At 39.5% G+C, this 20,904-nt stretch overlaps 2 protein-coding genes across 5 annotated transcripts; one reads left to right on the top strand and one right to left on the bottom strand.

Moving 5' to 3' along the window:
* Window positions 1–490: 490 nt before the first annotated feature.
* zgc:101765 (uncharacterized protein LOC450036 homolog) lies at window positions 491–2,502 on the bottom strand. 2 transcript variants are annotated; one of them, XM_046850686.1, is made up of 2 exons: window positions 2,380–2,502; window positions 491–1,685 (listed from the first exon to the last, which is right to left on the bottom strand). In XM_046850686.1, exon 2 carries the CDS (start codon window positions 1,644–1,646, stop codon window positions 780–782), a length of 867 nt encoding a protein of 288 aa, XP_046706642.1. In that variant the 5' UTR covers window positions 1,647–1,685; window positions 2,380–2,502; the 3' UTR covers window positions 491–779. The 2 variants fall into 2 exon arrangements, with proteins under 2 accessions (XP_046706642.1, XP_046706643.1); XM_046850687.1 differs by having other exon boundaries at window positions 2,337–2,400.
* LOC124386737 (membrane-anchored junction protein) lies at window positions 2,434–10,083 on the top strand. Of its 3 annotated transcripts, none has more exons than XM_046850688.1 (11): window positions 2,434–2,571; window positions 2,763–2,888; window positions 3,961–4,009; window positions 4,103–4,178; window positions 4,363–4,485; window positions 4,579–4,607; window positions 7,369–7,523; window positions 9,323–9,374; window positions 9,590–9,620; window positions 9,764–9,827; window positions 9,910–10,083. In XM_046850688.1, the coding sequence occupies exons 2-11, from the start codon at window positions 2,788–2,790 to the stop codon at window positions 9,950–9,952; spliced, it is 723 nt and encodes a 240-aa protein (XP_046706644.1). In that variant the 5' UTR covers window positions 2,434–2,571; window positions 2,763–2,787; the 3' UTR covers window positions 9,953–10,083. The 3 variants fall into 3 exon arrangements, with proteins under 3 accessions (XP_046706644.1, XP_046706648.1, XP_046706647.1); XM_046850691.1 differs by having other exon boundaries at window positions 2,489–2,571; window positions 2,758–2,888; XM_046850692.1 differs by lacking the exon at window positions 9,910–10,083 and having other exon boundaries at window positions 9,736–9,827.
* Window positions 10,084–20,904: the final 10,821 nt, after the last annotated feature.

The raw sequence follows: 20,904 nt of genomic DNA, 5'->3' as shown, positions 1-20,904 counted from the left end.
GTGAAGACACTGATCATGTCAATGATTACTCAATAATTATCAACAATGATTTAACAAAGTAAGAAACAGCTATTTTTAGAAAAGGCCTGCAGGCTACTCATGTTGTCCTTGCGGGCTACCTGGTGCCCGCAGGCACCACATTGGTGACCCCTGGTGTATGGTTTAGAGACAGTGGCATTGAGTTAAAGACAGAAGATGGAGCTGGAGGTAGCAGAGCTGAAGATGTTAAGGTTTTCATCGGGAGTGACCACAATGGACAGGATTAGAAATTATGCTGAGGATGGACCCATCAGGAAGGAGGAAAAAAGGAAGGACAAGGAGGAGGTTTATGGATGTGGTGAGGGAAGACATGCAGGTAGTTGGTTTGAAAAAGGCAGATGTAGAGGACAGAGGGGTATGGAGACGGATGATCCACTGTGGCATTCAAGACACTTGGACATCTGGAACTGAAATTCTAAACAGTATGATCTTAGAAATAGCACACCATGAATGTATCCATCATTTTATTTATTTTGAATTTTGATCGATCATCCTATGACAGATTTTCATGGATTCATTATTAATAGCAATCTAATGAAAATAAAAGCCACTAAAGGTCAGATTCTAAATGAATTTCTACTGGTTTACTCTTTGGCATGTAGTGGTATGATAAATATTACTGATTATATCTCTGTATTATTGGTATATAAATCAAGCTGAAAATGTAAACAAACATTAAACAATATATTCAAAAACAGTTGATAAATCCCAAACCATGTAAATTTGACACTAGAGGTAGTCTAGAGTACCAGTGAAGGATCCCAGCAGAACTTCTCACTGCAATCCAAAGCAGAAAGCTTTGCCATGTCACCATCACTGAGCTCGAAGTCAAACAGGCAGGCGTTCTCCTGCACCCGGTGAGGCTGGCATGATTTTGGCAACACAGGTATGTTTTGCTGCAGGGCCCACCTCAGAAGTACCTGAGCTGGGGTTCTTCCACATCTTTCTGCCATCTCCTGAACCACAGGATCAGAGAGAAGAACGCCTGTTCCCAGGGAGGAGTACGCTTGGAAACACACTCCGTTTTTCTCACAGATTTCTCTCAGCTCCGTCTGAGCCAACCTGGGGTGGAACTCCACCTGGAGAAGGGCTGGAACGACTCTGCAGCTATTCAGCAGTTCCTCCATGTGTTTCACCGTGTAGTTCGACACTCCGATGGCATGGAACTTTCCTTCTGTATAGAACTCCTCCAATGTTGCCCAACTTTGAGCTCGATTGTCAGGATTTCGCTTATCCTTTACATCCAATCCCTGTGTTCCAGGCCAGTGAATGAGACACAGGTCAATATAATCTAAGCCTAGTTGCTCCAGACTTCTCAAACAGCCATCCCTGGCTTTGGAACCCTGGTCTCTGGGACTTAATTTAGTTGTTATAAATACATCAGCTCTGGAAAGCCCATGTTTGGGCAGCAAGGTGGAAAGGGCCTGGCCAATGTCTGCTTCATTGCGGTACACTGCTGCTGTATCAAAGGCTCTGTAGCCTACTGTTAAGGCAGCATCCACAGTCCGGTAAGTTTCCTCAGGTCCTCGCAAACGGAAAGTGCCCAAACCCAACAGGGGCATCTGAGCTCCGGTGTTCAGCCGGACACAAGGTGTGTGTTCAGTCATTTGTAACTGAGGAAAATGAGCACCAAACAAGACCCAGATCTAGTTTTAGAAACACAGAAATCACAGATATATTAAAGTCAGTCACATCAATGGTAAACAAATGTTCATGATTTCCAAGTTCACTTTATATACACTTTATATAGGCACAATCATGCAGGTCAAGTGCTCTCTCTGTGACTTTCATCATGATGGTTGCAGAAGGACTAGTCTGAGTATTTTAGAAACTAGTGATATTAGTTACTTTATCTCTGTATAGATGCTTTGGGACAAGATCCATTGTTAAAAAGTACTACACAAATAAAATAAAATTGAACTGAACTGAATCCTCCAGGCCCAACCTGTATAAAGTGTAAAATTATAGGAATATGTACTGTAAGGAATCGTTTTGAGTCAAATGAATACCAATCATATAGTGAGAGGAATTTGGACACTACCCAATTGCATTACATTCTTTAATAATACACTCGGATATTTTTCACTATGTTTTGGAATATTAGTAAAAAAAAATAATGCAAAACCTCAAACCACTGCTCTGGTAACTACTGGTGTAGTGCCTAACATCCCATAATAATCACTACTCCCTACAAGCGGAGCAGAGCAGATAACATGCATAAATGAAAAATTCTGCGAGAGTTTAATCAAATAAAGTTGATTAAACTTTTTTCTGACTGAAAACGTCAAATACTTTACACATTTTATTCCTACGGTTCTGTACGGCCATGTTCGGTCTTACCTCAATCACGTGGTAACGTAGGCGGGACTTTAGTGTTCGTCACCATAGCGACAGCAGAACTGCCGCGTCTTATTAGACGGTGAATTGTCCAATCAGATGAGCAGGAGTGGCGGCGTAATCCCGCCTCAGCTATTGCAGTGTGTGGAGATTCATTGAACTGACAGGACATTCCTGTTTCTCAGACTCTCACAGGTTTTACTATAGTTTTATTTTCGAACGTTAATACATAATTAAAAGATGTCTCTGTTTGCCATCTTTATAAAATGTACTGCTAATTCAGCTTCATCAGGACACGTGTTTATAATTAATAACCCGTTTCCGTATTACTTGTATTACCTGTATTACCTATGAGCAGCAACCTGCATGTCTTTCTGTCAGCACAGAAGTTTCCCGAAGCGAAGTAACACCATGCCAATCCAGGCCTTCTCATTCCCCATACCTGAAACCAGATTCTTTCACGTTGGCCAACTTGTCTACAAGTTCAAGATAAGACGAGGAAGTCAAATCAGGCAAGAGAGGATTGAAAACATTGTACTACACTAACACGAATAATATTTATTACACATTAAGCTGCTAACAAACACTGGAACACTGGAACATCTCCACATTCATGCAGTAATCTGATCAGTCAATCATGTGCATGTAGCTCAAGGGAAAAAAAAATCATTACTTTAATGTTCACATCAAATATCAGAATGAAGAAAAATCTGTGATTTCTCTGACTCTGATCATGACATGGTTTTTGCTACAAGAAAGGCTAGTTAAGTATTTGAGAAACTACTGAGACAGAATGGTGTATTGAGAGGTCAGAGGAAAATAGACAGATTAGTTCAAGCTGCCAGGACGCACGTAGTAACTCAAATTAGCACCCTGAAAAACCGTGGTTAGCAGTAAAGCATGTCAGCATCCCCAGAAAATCAAACTGCAGTGCATGTGTTATAATAGGTTTCCACTCCTGTCAGCCAAGAGTCTGAGGCTATCATAGGCACGGATTGAAACTGAACAGATGAAGACCGGAAAAAGACCAGTTAATTTTTTTCTTTCTATCCAGTGTGGGTGAGGCTGTGCCAACAGGAATGTGACTCAGTGTGGCAGTTAGACTAGTGTGTCTTTGACCTGATTCTTTGCATTGGGATTCTGCCACATTAATGGCTAATTCATTAATCGCATTGCTTTTTTAGGTTTTTCAGAAGTTTCTAATAAAGTGTTTATTTTGGGGTCAGTCACAATTTGTTTAATATCAAAAAAAAATGGAGTACATTTGTTTATTCATCTTCTACAAACTGATTTATCCTAGTCAACTTCATGGCAGATCCAAGAAATAGGAACACTGGGGAACATGTGAAACTACACAGACATCAACCAACATTTCACCCTTAATGGATTACATATGCACTGTAAAGTTCCATATATGTGCTCTTTGGAGTCATATGTAGAGCTTCAGATAGATCACTTTATTTATCCCAGAGGAAAATTCCCAATCACCAAGGAAAATTCACAAGATTGGAAATAGGATACTGTTGACTGACCCCCTGTTTGTATATTTATTACACTTGCTCATTTACTTCTGGTGTCTTGTAGTGGTGAAGAAGAGATGTTGGAAAGTGAGGTTGTCAATGAGGAGCTTGAGGTAACAGGAAAAAAAAAACAATAGATTAATAGCATTAAATGGCCTTTAATAGTTGTATGTGAACGTCTTCATTATCACAATGCTGTCTTACAGAATGCTGTACGAGTTGTACTTATGAGCCTGGAAAATCTTCACCCTTTCACCACACAACATTTCAACATCTTTCCCTGTATGTTATATGATAATACATAAAAATATATGCATGCATAGGCACATGCTTCACTCTGTAGCCTCGCCTTTCCAATTGAACTATAATGAATACACTGGAATTGGCATATTGGTTTTTACATTTTAATCAAGACCTAAAGTAGCTGTAAATTGTTGTTCAGAATGACTCAGTTCTCTGTCTGCAGATAAGAGTAGGTGGGAGCGTGTGTCTGAGTTGAGATTCTGGAAAGGGGAAAAGAAATTATTTGCTTACCCCTTCCTCATCATATTGTATGTGGAGACCAATCAGTGGATCCCTCCACTCACAGGTGAGCAATACTGAGCAGCTTATACATACACATTTCTAACCAACATTATGATTAGCTGTGTAATTAGTGCCTGTATATGTTTTTATCTTCCAGTGAGCCATGCAAACAAATGGGTCCCTTCAGTAAGTACTCTTCCAACCATCTGGTGTGACTTTATATTACAGATTTTAACAACTATTATTGTTTACAATACCTGAGTGAACGTGTGAGAGTGAGGGATGACAGCATACAAATATCCAAACACCAAACACTCTATATCCATGATACCTCCATGAAACTATGCTTCTTTACCTAAGAAAACCCCACCGATAAGAGGCTAATAAATCTGTTTTTAGCCTCTGCCTGAACACTGTGACACTCTGTGTCTGAGTTCTGAACACTAATTGGAAGGTTGTTCCATAACTGCGGGGCTTTGTAAGAGAAAGATCTGTAGTCTTTATTATTTGAGGTACCAACAAATAGCCTGCACCTTTTGATCTAAATAGGCGTGGTGGATCATAATGGTATAGAATTCACTCATATTGTGCGAGACCGTTATGTGCTTTATACGTCACCAGTAGTATTTTATAATTAATACGAGATTTGATGGGGAGCAGTATAGACTGATTAAACCGGGCTGCTCTGTTCATATTTTCTAGATCTAGTAAGGACACTTGCATTCGGAACTAACCGAAGCTTATTTATGCACTTAGTTACACACCCAGACAGTATTACAATAGTATAATCTTCAGTGGTGTGAAAAAGTGTTTGCCCCTTTCCTGATTTCTTTTTTTTTTTTTTTTATGTTTGTCAGACTTTAATGTTTCAGATCATCAAACTACTTTAAATATTAGACAAAGATAACACAAGTAAACACAACACGCAGTTTTTAAATAAAGGATTTTATTATTGAGGGAAAACAAAATCCAAAACTGGTGTGAAAAAGTGTTTGCCCCTAAATCTAATAACTGGTTGGACCACCCTTAGCAGCAACAACTGCAATCAAGCGTTTGCGATAACTTGCAATGAGTCTGTTACAGCGCTGTGGAGAAATTTTGGTCACTCATCTATACAGAATTGTTGTAATTCAGCCACATTGAAGAGTGTTCGAGCATGAACCGCCTTTTTAAGGTCATGCCACAGCATCTCAATAGGATTCAGGTCAGGACTTTGACTAGGCCACTCCAAAGTCTTCATTTTGTTTTTCTTCAGCCATTCAGAGGTGGATTTGCTGGTGTGTTTTGGATCATTGTCCTGCTACAGAACCGTAAGCTTCAGCTTAATGTCAGGAACAGATGGCCGGATATTCTCCTTCAGGATTTTTGGTAAACAGCAGAATTCATGGTTCCATTTATCACAGCAAGACTTTCAGGCCCTAAAGCAGCAAAACAGCCCCAGACCATCACACTACCACCACCATATTTTACTGCTGGTATGATGTTTTTTTTGCTGAAATGCGGTGTTATTTTTACGCCAGACATAATAGGAAACACACCTTCCAAAAAGTTCAACTTTTGTCTCGTCAGTCCACAGAGTATTTTCCCAAAAGTCCTGGGGATCATCACGATGTTTTCTGGCAAATCTGAGATGAGCCTTTTTGTTATTTTTGCTCAGCAGTGGTTTTCGTCTTGGAACTCTGCCATGAAGACCATTTTTGCCCAGTTTTTTTCTTATGGTGGAGTCATGAACACTGACATTAACTGAGGCAAGTGAGGTCTGCAGTTCTTTGAATGTTGTTGTGGGGTCATTTGTGACCTCTTGGATGAGTCATGCTCTTGGGGTAATTTTGGTCGGCCGGCCACTCTTGGAAAGGTTCTCCACTGTTCCATGTTTTTGCCATTTGTAAATAATGGCTCTCACTGTGGTTCACTACTGCTGTTTTTGCACTGCATTGTGTTTGTTTACATTTTCTCTTGGTTATAGTCTTTATAGTCCTCTTTGCACAGTACTGTATATTTAGAGTATACAGTAGGTTTTCTGGTCGGCGCTATCTTGTGTTGTGTATTGTCCCACGCTGTCTTGTGCTATCTGTCTGTACTGTTTTTTGTCTGCACTGTTTGCACTAGGTAGCACTCGATGCACTTTATGTAGCTTCATGTTGCGTGTTGTAGCTCTATGTTGTTTAGTGTAGCACCAGGGTTCTGGAGGAACGTTGTCTCATTGTTACTGTGTACTGTTTACCACTGTGTTTAGTAGAAATGACAATAAAAGCCTTTAGACTTGACTACACCATGGTAAACATGCCCCCATGCCACCTTTTTTTAAAACCCGTAGCAGGCATTACATTTGAAATGAGCTCATTTTGTGTATAAAAGTGTAACATTTATCAGTTTAAACATTTATGTTCTCTATGTTCTATTGTAAATAAAATATTATAAGTCTTTTTGCTTTGATTTTATTCAAATAAAAAAACGTCCCAACATTTCCGGAATTTGGGTTGTACTTCCATCTTATCCAAGTTGAGCAGAAGGCAGTTATCAAACATCCACTGTCTAATGTCCTTTACACACTCCTCAACACTGTTAAGCAGATCTCTCTTATCTGGCTTTGGTGAAACATACAACTGTGTATCATCAGAATAACAGTGGAAGCTAATACCATGTTTATGTATTTCATAGCCAAAGTATGCAATCTCAGTAATATGTTAATGATGTATAATATGATGTGAGTTAGAGTTTACTTTATGTATTAGATGTGATATAATCACTCTAATAGTTTAGAAAATGTTTTCTGTAGCATGAAAAGTGAATTGCGAAATGTCAAATGTATTTATAATGTAATTACCTCTAAAAATGTCCCACTTGTATGTAGTGGACATTGTTGATCTTTTTAGATGTATTGGGTTTTTTTTGTGCATTCTCTTTAAACAGCTTCTGATTTTTGGGCTTGTGTTTTCCTGTACAGGATAGAGAATCTGGACTGGACAGTCCACACCTACTTTCATCTACTTCCTGTGGCTTTCCCCTAGCTAATGCACACAGGAGAAATGAGAAACCACAAGCAGACTGTCTGACCTCAAGTCACCAGCATGACAAGATGGACCCACATCTGTGTCTCCAGTACGTGTTCTATTTTCCTCCTCATTTCACCTTTTAAAATGTTCTTTTTATTTTCTAAAAGTGTTGATAGAAAATTGTAGTTCTTCTACAGTATCAGTGATTATTAATGACCGTCCCTAAAAAATGGAATAAGACCAATTGAGACTCTTTATTAGAGCATTTCCAGGACACACAAAGGTATGACTTGGGTCAAAAGATGCTTCATGTTCATGAGTTGTGTTCAATCGGGGCAAGTCTACAGGTGAGCTTCTATAACACTGGCAGAAATCAAACCCAGAACTGATTGGGGACAGATGTGCGTAATCGGAAAGTCAAGTGATTGCGAACGTGACAAGCTGCAATGTGTCTGTAGGCGTTATGTGAAATTTATTTTTGAGTTTTCTCAGTTATGCAAGTAGAAGTCATAGCACAGAATGAGTAGATAGATAGATAGATAGATAGATAGATAGATAGATAGATAGATAGACAGACAGACAGACAGACAGACAGACAGACAGACAGACAGACAGACAGACAGATAGACAGACCTTTGTCATTGCATAGTACAGGTACACAACAAAATGACAAGTGTGGATAAATATGTAACTATATGTACAGCATGTAATATGTGTGTGTGTGTGTGTGTGTGTGTGTGTGTGTGTGTGTGTGTGAGAACATTTACAGCAAATAAATGTAAAGGCTATAGCAGTGAAAAAAATGTGCAAAAAGCTGAATAAACAAATACACTATATTTATGTATATGTGGAATATTCGGTAGGATGTACAGTATGTAAGGTGTATATATAGAAACACAAAAATAAAATAGTGCAGATGTATGTAAGGCACAATATGTGTATAGAATAAGCAGTATGTAAATTACAGTATGCAATATGTACATTGTATGTATGACTGTACAGAAGTTAAACACAGTGTTTATACAGTGTTCTAACGGTGTACTGTGGAGTTCAGTAGGGTGACAGTGAATGAAAGAAGCTGTCCCTGAACCTGCTGGTTCTGGTGCTTATGTTCCTGTATCTCCTTCTTGATGGAAGGAGGTTAAACAGTTTGTGACTGGGATGTGAAGAGTCCTTGATGATGTTGTGAGCTCTGCACAGACATCTGCTGTGGTGAAGGTGCTCAGTGGCAGGTAGTTGGGTGCCAGTGATGCAATGGGCAGTTTTGACCACCCTTAGCAGGGTTTTACGTTCACACACAGTGGAGCCTCCATACCATACAGTGCTGGAATTGGTCAGGATGCTCTCGATTATGCAGCGGTAAAAACCCATTAGAATGTTTCAGGATACCATGAAAAAATGACCACTAGGTGTGGATTTTTCTGTGGTTATTAATATTCATCAGATCTTTTCCAAATTAAATAAAGATACAGGACACATTAGACAGCCGTCTGTAATCAGGATCTTTGTTATTGGTCTATTGCGCTACATTAGGAGAGGCTAAAGTAAAGGAGGCACCATTGTCATCAAGCCATCATTTTACCAACAGGCTGAAAATGATTATTTAATTATTACATAAACATCCCCCAAAAAGGATGTAAACTAACCAAGAGGTTTGCCAGTTCCTGTTAAATCAGAATTGAGCAGTTGTAACAATAAGCATGTTCTGTACAAAATACACTGTGTTTTTCATGTAATCAGTGTGGCCTCACATAGACTTCTTTATGTTTAACATGCTGTAAATGGGAACTGGAATTGAATTGTTCATACAATTAACAAAGAATGCATGCCTTTTTTATTTATCTCTCTCTCTCTCTCTCTCTCTCTCTCTCTCTCTCTCTCTCTCTCTCTGTCTCTCTCTCTCAGAGAGCTGCCGAACCTGTCTGAAGGTGCAGAAGGGACGGTTTGTGACGATGAGGTGTGTACATAAAAGACTTAAAAGACAGTTTGCCTGTCTGCGTCTCTGTGCTTGACTATTGCGTTGTTACGCAACCTGGCACATCATTGTAATTAGATTTCATACGAAGCCCTTAATACGTTCATAACTAAACTAGGAGTCAGCTTATATAATCTGTGTTAAATGTATGAGCCAACCTATCATTTAACCCAACACACACTGTTGTTGTCTCTTAGGAATATGCTGATTCAGAGGAGTCTTCACCAGGTACCACAAACTTACAGTTTTACAGTTAGACATGTAGTTAATATGAGCATTACTTTAACTCTGTTACTTAGTACTCGTACTTGTGGTCTTTTTTTTTTTTAAACCACATACATAGAGACACTAACTTGAAATCATTTCTCAAGATGAACAGAATGCCCCTGACACTAAAAAGACAGAACAACCAGGAGCTTTTTCTAAACTGGCTAGGTGAGAAAACCCTCAACAGTTTACAACTAGCTGTGTCAGTGCACCAGTTCTCCAATGTTTTTCTGTTTGTTTCTTTTTTCAGCTTTGCAGTGTTTCCCTTCTCTCTGCTGTTCAGAAAGAGCTGATGATACAGCACCTAGTTTTCACATTCGTTTTTACTATACATATTTGAAAAGGATTTCAATTAAGCACAGAAACTATTTCAATGTTTGCATTTTTCAACTGTAAAAAAAATACATTCCAGATGAAACCCAGACTTTAAAAACCCTGTGTTTTGTGTCCTCACTAGTGTAAAGAACTTGACTTTATTAGTTCACTTTGGCTTTACACTCTTGACTCCTCTGTGCTCATCCTCCCAATTAAACATTTACCAGACAACAGCCATTACAATATATTACACGATACACTCTGAGAGAAAAATTGCATTTCAGTTTTCCAAGGGAAGCTTTAGTAAAAGTGGTCTCTCAATACATTTGTTATGTATGTGGTTCCATTATGTGGTTTTGGATGCGGTAGAATTAGATTTTTAAGCGCTTCACTTGAACTAGGAGACTAAACCTGTTCCAGCATGACAATGTTCCTAACTAATGCCCCTTTGGCTGCATGAAAGTAAATCTTTACTCCAAATTCCAGTGGAACATCTTCCCAGAAGAAAGGTTTTTATAGCAGCAAATGGCGAGTAAATGTGAATTAGAATGCTTAAAAAGCACATGCACAACAAATGAAAGTGAACTTCTCAAAGTTTACTGACATTAGTAATGAGTTAAAGGTGCCTGAAGTCACGTTCGACCTTTCCGCCTCTATTATTTTCAGATTGTACAAAAACACCATAACCTAAACATAAGAACATGAAACAAATTCAATAAAAAATGTCTTTATCCTGGTGCCATGATGTCTGTGTTTAAGATTTCTTCCATGACAGTTTTATAACAATAAACATTATATAGTTTGATACTCATAGAACCTTGTGTTTTTTTTCTTTCTTTTCCTTTTCATTAATACAACCCGAATTCTGGACGTGTTTTTTTTTTACATTTGAATCAAATGAAAACTAAAAGACTTTCAAATAACATGAGCCAATATTTTATTAACAGTCGAACATAGAGAACATAAATGTTTAAACTGAGAAATTAAATTTTTTATGCTCAAAATGAGCTCATTTCAAATTTGATGCCTGCTACAGGTCCCAAAAAAGTTGGCACGGGGGCAACAAAGTGCTGAAAAAAGCCATAAATTATTCAGCTGGTAGAACATCTAGCAACTAATCAAGTTAACTGAAATCAGGTCTGTAACACAATTAGCTATAAAAGGATCTATTAGAGAGGCAGAGTCTTTTAGAAGTAAAGATGGGCAGAGTCTCTTTAATCTGTGAACGAGTGCATGAAAAGGTTGTTGAATACTTTAAAAACAATGTTGCTCAACGTCAAATTGCAAAGGCTTTGCAAATCTCATCACATACTACATAACATCATCAAAAGATTCGTAGAGACTTGAGAAATCTCGGTGCGAAAGGGACATGGAAAAGGACCTTTGTTGGATGTCTGTGGCCTTCTGGCCCTCTGACAACACTGCATCACTCATCGGCATGATTGTGTCATTGACGTTACTAAACGGGCCCAGGAATACTTCCAAACCACTGTCCGTAAACACAATCCGCCGTACCATCTGCAGATGCCAACTAAAGCTCTATCATGCAAAAAGGAAGCCATCTGTGAACATGGTCCAGAAGCGCCGTCATGTTCCTGTGGGCTGAGGCTCATTTAAAATGGACAGTTTTCAAGTAGAAAAGTGTTCTATGGTCAGACAAGTCCACATTTGACATTCTTGTTGGAAATCACGGACGCCGGGTCCTCCGGGCTAAAGAGAAGGGAGACCTTCCAGCATGTTATCAGCGTTCAGTTCAAAAGCCAGCATCTCTGATGGTATGGGGTGCATGTGTGTATACAGTATGTTTTGGAAGGCACCATGAATGCTGAATGGTATATAAAGGTTCTCTCCAGATGACGTCTATTTCAGGGAAAGCCTTGTGTATTTCAGCAGGACAATGCAAACCCACATACTGCAGCTAAGAGTCCAGGTGCTGAATTGGCCTGTCTGCATTCCAGATCTTTCACCTATATAGAACATTTGGCACATCATTAAACAAAAATACGACCACAAATTCTTCAGCAGCTGGAAAACTATATCAGGCAAGAATTGGACCAAATTCCAACAGCAAAACTCCAAAAACTCATAACCTCAATGAAATGTCTTCAAACTGTTTTGAAAAGAAGAGGAGATGCTACACCATGGTAAACATGCCCCGGTGCCACCACATTTGAAATGAGCTCATTTTGTGCATAAAAGTGTAAAATTTTCTCAGTTTAAACATTTCTGTTCTCTTTGTTCTACCGTGAATAAAAAATTGGGCTCATGTGATTTGAAAGTCTTTTAGCTTTGATTTTATTCAAATGTAAAAAAAAAACGTCCCAACATTTCCGGAAGTATAATAACATTTATTTGGTTTATTGTAATTTTATAGAAACACCTAAACAAATATTCTAAATATTTTCTTGTGCTAAGAAATCTGTTGCAGTGCTGCTGGATTATGGAATGAGAAGCCAAAGAAGTTGTAAGGAAGGTAAAAAAAAAAAAGGATCTTTGTAGTTTCTAGGTAAGAGGTGAACTTGCAGTACAGTGCAGAGAAAAAGTTTGTGAATGTGAGAGGACTTCCCCATTGACCTTTACACATCATTTCATACTGTAGGTTCTGTTCTCAGGATGTCTTATTATATTTTGTTACATTTTACTTTTTGATTGTTTCTCACTTTTAAGCAAATGCATATATGAAAACAATTATATCAATCTAATAATGATTATTACTTTACTACTTTATGATTAGTACATTGCTGACAGTTTTAACACATCTACGTGGTGGTATCAAAAAGTTTGAGACTAGCTCTGTCTAGATCTGGTCACGAATGTCCTCTCAGATGCCTTAAAACCTGGCAGTAGAACTTGATACTGGCGTTCTGGCCCCTGGGGATGAATTCTTGATGCACAATGCCACGAAAGCCGAGAAAAACGGCTTGAGCATAGTTGAGCTGCAGACCTGTATCACCTTGTTCCATTGTGGAGATGATGGGCTCTTCCACTGTGAAGACTGTTGCTTTGTCTCAGGGTCGTACCCATGTGCCCAGTATTCGTTAATGGTAATGATTCTCGACATGGGCTGGTCATCCACGGCATGCTGATAGAGTACTTGGCAGACTTCGACACGGTGTTCCTGCTGCTCCTGGGTCAGCAGCCTGGGGACCAACTTGGCAGCAACACAGTGCATGTTTTAATCACATGAGGATTGCCTGGACTGTTTTGTATGACACACTGACAATGGCAGCAGTATTGTGAATTGTTTTTCGGGGATCATCATGCACAAGTTGCCAATTGGTTTCAACATTTCGTAAGTTGAGCTTGTTGAAGGTCTCTAGTTGTATTCTAGTGATATTGTGCCTCTCTTGAAGCACACATGCCCCACAAAACACCTCGCTTTAAACGTGTTGAATCATGTCAAATGTCTGTGATAGATCTGCAAAGTTTCATGCAGAATTTCACATTTGCTCTTTGTTCTAACTTGCTGCCCATGATAAAATCGCAGATGTACACGTCTTTTGGCACCCTTACTTATGAAGGTTGGTGCTGCCTGTGACATAGTGCTGCCATCTGTTCTCGTGTTGCAAAACATTTTGATATAACCACTTTATCGCCATTTTTAATTTAGCAAATAACTCGAATGGTCCCGATTTATAATTTTTTTGTATGGAGTTTTATGTTGAAATTAGGTACTTTATTAATAAAATATATAATTATTAATTATAAAATGAAGTAAAAATTTACCTAAAATACTGTACAGTGTATCATGTTTACACGTGTTGTTTACAAAAGCGCTGTGCGTGGATGCTGAAAATCTACATAGTGAATTGTTTGTTATTGAGTTTTATGCTGAATTAAGGTCATTTATTAATAAAAATATAATTGTTAATTATAAAATGAAGTGAAAGTATACCTAAAATACCGTACAGTGTGTATCATACATTTACATGGACAAAGTACTCGTAATGTTGTGTACAAAATCGCAGTGCTGGGATGCTGAAAATCTACATTATATAAGGCTTGAGGAACAAGTCTGGCCAATCAGAATGGCTCATTCATTTAATTTGGATTGTGATTGGCTGATGGATACGATGCGTACAGTTGTGGAAATGGGAAGCATCATTTGCGCATCCATCTGCTAGCCATCATCCCAGCCACATTCCCAGTTCATCAAGAGTCTCTGTCCTGAGTCTTTGATTTGCTGTTGCTGTAAAATTTGTTAGATTTTTTTTCAGCAAGACCTACGATGTCGCCCAAACGCTCTGCACCTTCTAAAGCTTCTGGCAAGGAACCTAAGTGCCAGAGGACGGTTATGACGCTCCACAAGAAGGTCAAATTACTGGATATGCTTGCAGAAGAAAAAAAGTTGCTGCCGTATCACGCCGTTATGGAATCAACGAGACGACCGTACGCTACATCAAAAAAGACGAAGCCAACATCAGGAGAACCGTAGCAGTCAGTTACATTCAAAATGCAAAACGGACAGCAACTGCAGTACTACTGTATGGTACACACTATAAATGTGATGTTTCTACAAATTTACACAAAATTAATCTCGCAATATTCTTGCATATGTTTTCTGTGTGTGTTTAAAAGTGTGGGACGATGATTTATTGCTTAAACAATTTTAAAAAAGCATTTTTTAAATGCCGTCCATTTATCACAGAAATTCGTTTTTTGCAGTAGTTTTTAAAGGCTAAATATTTTAGCTCGGGAGGTCTGTAGTAGTATTTGTAAGCTTTGTGTGAGAAAACATAATTACTAATACAAACTTCAAGTCTTTCTCAATTCTAAACAAAAATCTTTACATCGAACATAAACGTCTCCGAAAAAAGAACTATTTGAGATGAGATATTTAATTATCAACTTTTTGTGTGTAAAAATATAATCAATGTAAAGGGGAATTCAAAATTACAACATAATAGATGTATGAATATGCTAAGCTGTGCCTTTTTTTCTGTGTGCCCAGTGTGTGACTTCTGATGTTCATTTGCTTGTGTTGCTGATGTGATGTTACTAGTTCTTTTGACAGTGCTTTTGATTACATTTAGCTGGAGCTCTAATGGACTAGGCCCAGGCTGCCACTTCTACTGTGTGTGGCTCACACACACTAAGTCATAAATCTCTCATGAAAGTAAAAGAGACCCAATGTGAATGTCATCTCTATATTCATCCTATTTAGGAGCTAAAAAGTGATGGCCCAAGGCTACCACCATGTATAATCTTGACATTTTAGCCAAAGGGAATCATTAATTATGCATAGCTGGTGAAATCATTGTCTCGACTACTACTAGAGCTCAACATCTACTTGCTCACCCAAATGGCCTGAAAGACAAAAATCAGAGAGAATGTTTTAATGTCAAATCTATTTCACTCTAACTTCTTTACTACCTTTGTTATTCTTTTGGAAATTAACATGACTATCAGGAGAGGGATGTGTAAAGGAGCCCATATGGTGTATGCCTGTGTGGGTTACTGTGACTCTAGTGCATTTTCCTTGTGCTACTCTGTCCTGCCTACTTTTAACTTCATGCATAACATCACATCTGTTTCCTGTTGCTCAACCATCGGTAAAGCCATCAAGAAACTGAGATGCCATTCAGACGCCAAACACTGATTATCAAGTCACAGGCATCATAATCATTTGCTTCACAGTTACAGACATGCAGTTCGTACAATCCATTAATAACATTTATCTTATGGCAATATATGTTTGCCATCAGATTTCCTCTGTCTTCTCTCAGGTCAGAACCACTATGGAATGCCCTGAAGGCCATCACCATAACAACACTGAGATCCTAATAGCACAGTCCTGACATTGCCACTAGGTCTGTTACTCGGAAACCGCAAGTAACAACAGTTCAGCTTTTTACATCCCTTTATACTAATGAAAGAAAGAGAGAGAAATACAAGAAGAAAAAGAAGAAGAAATATTATGACATAAATTGAAAATTATATCGACAGGTACTTGGCTACTTCTAACATTCTTACTGAACTACTGACATATATATTTTCATTTAAAAATGATTTAACATTATTACATGTTTACTGTGTTGGGAACAAAAAAACACAACAATAATGTACATAAAAAAAAAAAAAATTAGTCAGACTTTTATTACAGGTTATTTCTCCAACCCATATGGTTAAATGCATATAGTGAAATCATCTATAAATTGTTATTTAAACAAAAAAGTTTGATATTGTTGATTAAATACAACATAAATGTTATAAAATACCTTGTTTTTTTCTGTATATGCTGATATGTTCATACATAAAAAGCATTAAAAACAGAATCATTAGTGTTGATTTCAAAATTCACAAACTAGGGCATGTATATTTTATATGTGAAAAAGTTGTAGATACTTAAACATAAGATTTGAATGAGTTTTATGAACATCCCCTTCCACATTTTGTCCTTATTTGCTACTGTGCAAAACACTTTTGATAACCCTCACTCTTCCACACTAGGTTTTGGAGCATGCTTGTGGAGATTTTGCTCATTCAGCCACAAGAGCTTTAGTAAAGTAGTAAGGGGAGGCCTGGGATGCAGTCAGCATTCAAATTCATCCCAAAAGTTGAGGTCAGCAGGACTTTCAAGATTACCATTCCAACCCATGTATAACATATCTACAAGGAGTTGGTTTTGGACAGTGGCACTGTCATGCTGGAGAAGGTTACGGTATCCTAGTTCAAGTAAAGGGGAAATCCAAAGACAGCTAATAAAATTAAAAAAAAAAAGCTTCACATTAGCTTAATTAAATCTAACTTTTTTCTCTGTTTATATTATAAATTTTAGCTTACCTCAAACCGCTTTTGTTGTTTGAACCAAGGATTGTTTTACAATTCCACCTCATTTGTATCATAAATAAAGTGTTCTGAACTCGGGCAAAGATACCCTCTGTTGGCATGGCAGGAACATTACCACTTGGTCTGTTGCATTATCCCCCCACTGCAAGGACACTTCCAGGTGTTTTTCTTTTACTGTAAGGATGTCCCTGGGATCTGGGGTTTAGCCATCCAGGGTGCGCCCTTGGAAGTCTTCAGCGAGGGCGAGGGGTCCAGAATATAGTTTTTGTTGACCAAGTCCCGCTACTCAGGCCCATATCCTTTCCAATCTACTAGGTATTGTAACTGTCCCCTTCGGTGATGGAGCATACTATGTAGGAGGGGGCCCCATCTACATCTAACGGTGGGAAAAGTTTCTGATCAGTTCCATTGGTGGGTGTGGGGCAGGCTTAAGCAAAAATAGGCAGGCTATAGGCAGGCTTAAGCAAAAAGACGTGAAAGGTGGGTAGGCCATTGTAGGCAATACGTCCTGGGTTGACCCGGTGTCTTATACGGGTGGATAAATCAGAGCCTTAGTGTTTTGCACAGTAGTTTCAGTCTTATGTTCTTAATTGTGGGTCGACTATTGGCCCATACCTCTCTGCTGTGATTATACCACTCATTCACTGCTGGGATGGTGGATGTTTCCCTTAACCATTGAAATAGGGCTGGTTGGTGTAGCAGTTTTTATTGTAATGAGGTGAGGTTTGTGGAGGAGTGTATCAATAATTAAATATTCTGAGCATATTCTGCCCATATTAGAAACTCACTCCAACTTTGTAGCTCCCTGCAGCAGTATGGGTTCCTGGTTGACCCTTTCCGCCTGGCTGTTGGCTTGGGGGTGATATCCTGAGGCTAGCGTTGATGCCTAGTAATTTGCAGAATGACTGCCATTCTCGTGAAGTGAACTGAGGACCTCTGTCTAACACGATTTCCTCTGGCAGACCATAGTTCCTAAAATCACTGTCTACTAACATTTGAGCATTCTCCATGGCTGTAGGAAGGCCATTTAGAGGCATAAATTTAGAAGCTTTGGAGAACCGATCTACAGCGAACCAGAATAGTGATGTAACCCCTTGAATTGGGAAGGTCAGTGAAGAAAGTCAGCCGCCAGATGGGACCAAGAATGTTGTGGTATGTGAAGTGGGTTTTAAAGTCCGAATGGCAATTTATGTGAGGTCCGGACTTGGGCAAAAATTGGACAGCTCCACACATATGCTTTGATCTCTGATCTCTGAGGGCCACCACAACGCATTCTATATCAGCTTGGTGGTGCTATGAGTTCCAGGGTGACTAGAGCTAAATGATGTGTGCACCTATTCCTTTACCTTGAGTCGTCGATTCGTGTGAATGAACATCTTGGTGTTAGGGCAGCCTGGGGGGATGGGTTCACTGGCTTAGGCTTGCTGTGTTTCTTCCATCCATAGTTCTCACTGTATGGGGGCAACACTCACGGAGGGTGGGAAAATAGGGTCTGATGTGGCTGATTTGTTGTCGGGATCCTGCATCCCGCTTTGCCATTCTTAGACCCCAGGTGATAGGTTACAGTAAAATCAAAGCGAGTAAAAAATAACGCCCACCGACCCTGATGAGGATTTAGTCTTTTAGCATTCTTTATATATTCGAGATTGTGATGGTCCGTGATAACTTGGACTGGATGCTGGGCCTCTAATGCCAGTGTTTCCATTACTCAAATGCTTCCTTGATAGATAGAAGCTCTTGATTCCCCACATCACAGTTGCAGTCTGCTGCCATTAGCTTTCTCCTGAATTAAGCACAGGGAAACAGTTTGCTCCACTGTCCATGACGTTGTGACAATACACCAACGATCCTGCTATTAGAAGCGTCTACCTCAACAATAAAAGGTGCCTCAGGGTCAGGGTGTCAAAGGATGGGAACTGTGGTGAACCGCTGCTTTAATGCTTCAATTACCCATTAGGCCTCAGCCATCTACTGCAACTTGGGGGATTTCATCGAGGCAAACTGAGGGGGCAGGCCACCATGCTGTAATTTGTGATGAAACATTGGTAAAAATTGTCAAGCCCCAAAAAAGTTCCTTAATAGTAGTGTGGGCCAACCTGTCACAGCCTCCAACTTCCTGGAGTCCATTTTTACCTTGTGATGGCTGATCACATATTCAAGAAAGGTGGTGGAGCCCTTGTCCAATTAAAATTTTTCTGCTTTAAAAAACAGTCTGTGCTGGAGTGAGCATTGAAGCACTGTCCGAACATGGTGTTCGTGAAGGTCTAAACTTTTGGAAAAATCAGAACATATTCCTGAAAATCTCATTCATAAACGACTGGAGTATAGCAGGATCATTAGTAAGTCCACACAGCATTGCATAGTATTTATAGTGCCCCTTGTGGTGTGGAAGCCAGTTTTCCATTAAACTCCCTCCTTGATTCGTTTGTGATTGTACGCACTGCGGCGGTCCAGTTTGGAAAAATATCTGGCTTCCATAAAGAGCTTAAGGGTAGAAGGTACTATAGGAAGTGGAGAGTGAAAATGTACAGTCATGGCATTCAGTCCATACACAGCCATAAACCCCCATTTTTTTCAACTTAGAAGAAACCCGCAGCTGCGGAGAGGCTTTCAGAGAAGCTGAAAGGCGAATAAGTTCGGCTGTGAGTGACTCATCAATATTCTCTATAATGGCTTTGGTTTCAAGTACGGAAAAGGGGTAGACCCTGCACTGAGGTGTTCCCTGATGGGAAACAGATCCCATGGTCTATGAGGCAGGAGCATGGAGGCAGCAGCCCTGCTGAAAACCTCCTTGAGGTTGTGATACCCCACAGGCATATGGGCCCTATGATCTAGGGCTTTCCACTGTGGTAGAAGTTCCAGGCAGTGTTCCTGGCATCTCAGTAACCACTTGGTGAGTTTGTTTAGTTGCCACAATATCACCTGGTTGTGTGTCTGCAGCCAGGGGAACCCTGGAATGATAGGGTTTATTGGGGAGGAAAAAATGAAGTCTCTTCACATAAAAAATTCCCACTCTGAGTGTGGGCGGAGTAATATATCCATCCCCTAAAGGGCGGTTGTCTACTGCGGTAATTCATAGAGTTGTGGTGCAGAGTCGTTCCAGCCACTCTGGGTAGCTAGGGTGCAAAACTTCAGAACCCTGGTGCAAGTGAAGCAGCTGGCTAGATGTCCAGCCCCTCTGCTGGGTATTCAAATACTTCCCAGAGAAACTTAGAAAAGTGAGCAAACAAATTCCATACCTGTTGGTCATTGTCCCAAATTGCTGAGGCCCAAGCCAGGGCTTTCCTGGTAGGCAGCATGAGCATGAGCGTGAATTTTGCTGTATCCTCACCATAAATGGGGGATTAGTGTGAAAAATTAACCTCACACTGTCATAAAAACATGCAACAGGAGCCATCAAATTTATCAGCCATCTTTGGAGGTTGCGGTCTTAGAGGGCTTTTAAAAGTTTAGCATTAGCTGCTTGGTGTGCCTTTAGCTGTTCTAGGTAGGCCACTATCATTTCTCTCTGGTAAGCCACAAATGACTTCAGCTGTTGAATATCTGCTGGATTCCTGGGAGATAAAGTGTTCTGTAATGCTGATGCAGAGGCATCTGGGTTGGAATCAATACATGTTTCTTAAACTGAGGCAGATAGTACAAAGAAACGGCAAGCAAGATGTTTGATACATGGGAAATCCAAATCAGCAGGCAAAAAAGCAATCTAAATCAGCAAGTCGATAAACACACAGGCAGGAATATGAAGGTCAATAGTCAAAAAAAGGTCAAAACACAAGGGCATGAACATAAACACAGTGTAGTAAAGTAAAATAAGTTAGCGCAATGCGTTGCTAATTCAGTAGCATTAGCAATGGTTAAATATGCTAAAACAAGGAAATGCTAGAGGTAAGCGAAAATGTTCACTCGAGCGAAGATGCCCTCTGTTGGCATGGGGGGACATTACTACCTAGTCTGTTAAAATAATCAAGTGTATTTAAAGTGTGTTCACTCCTGTATGCTTTTTATAATGGTACACTATACTAATGAAAAGATATGTACACACACAGTTCTCAGAATGAGGATAGGGCACACTAGAGGTTTATGAAGCATGGTTAGAGGATCCACAATGTTAAACATTTTAATCATGATAGACATCAGACCC

Source organism: Silurus meridionalis, chromosome 6 (genome assembly GCF_014805685.1).
Source record: "Silurus meridionalis isolate SWU-2019-XX chromosome 6, ASM1480568v1, whole genome shotgun sequence".
Classification (NCBI taxonomy): Eukaryota; Metazoa; Chordata; class Actinopteri; order Siluriformes; family Siluridae; genus Silurus; species Silurus meridionalis.
This window is presented reverse-complemented; position numbering and strand designations above follow the sequence as displayed.

What these genes read in the sequence shown, in the direction of transcription:
- zgc:101765 (XM_046850686.1), bottom strand. Translation starts at nt 1,646, where the DNA reads ATGACTGAACACACACCTTGTGTCCGGCTGAACACCGGAGCTCAGATG.
- LOC124386737 (XM_046850688.1), top strand. Translation starts at nt 2,788, where the DNA reads ATGCCAATCCAGGCCTTCTCATTCCCCATACCTGAAACCAGATTCTTT. An exon ending in TTGTCAATGAGGAGCTTGAG is followed by an intron (nt 4,010 to 4,102) that starts GTAACAGGAAAA and finishes GCTGTCTTACAG; the next exon opens with AATGCTGTACGAGTTGTACT. An exon ending in CAAACAAATGGGTCCCTTCA is followed by an intron (nt 4,608 to 7,368) that starts GTAAGTACTCTT and finishes TTTCCTGTACAG; the next exon opens with GATAGAGAATCTGGACTGGA.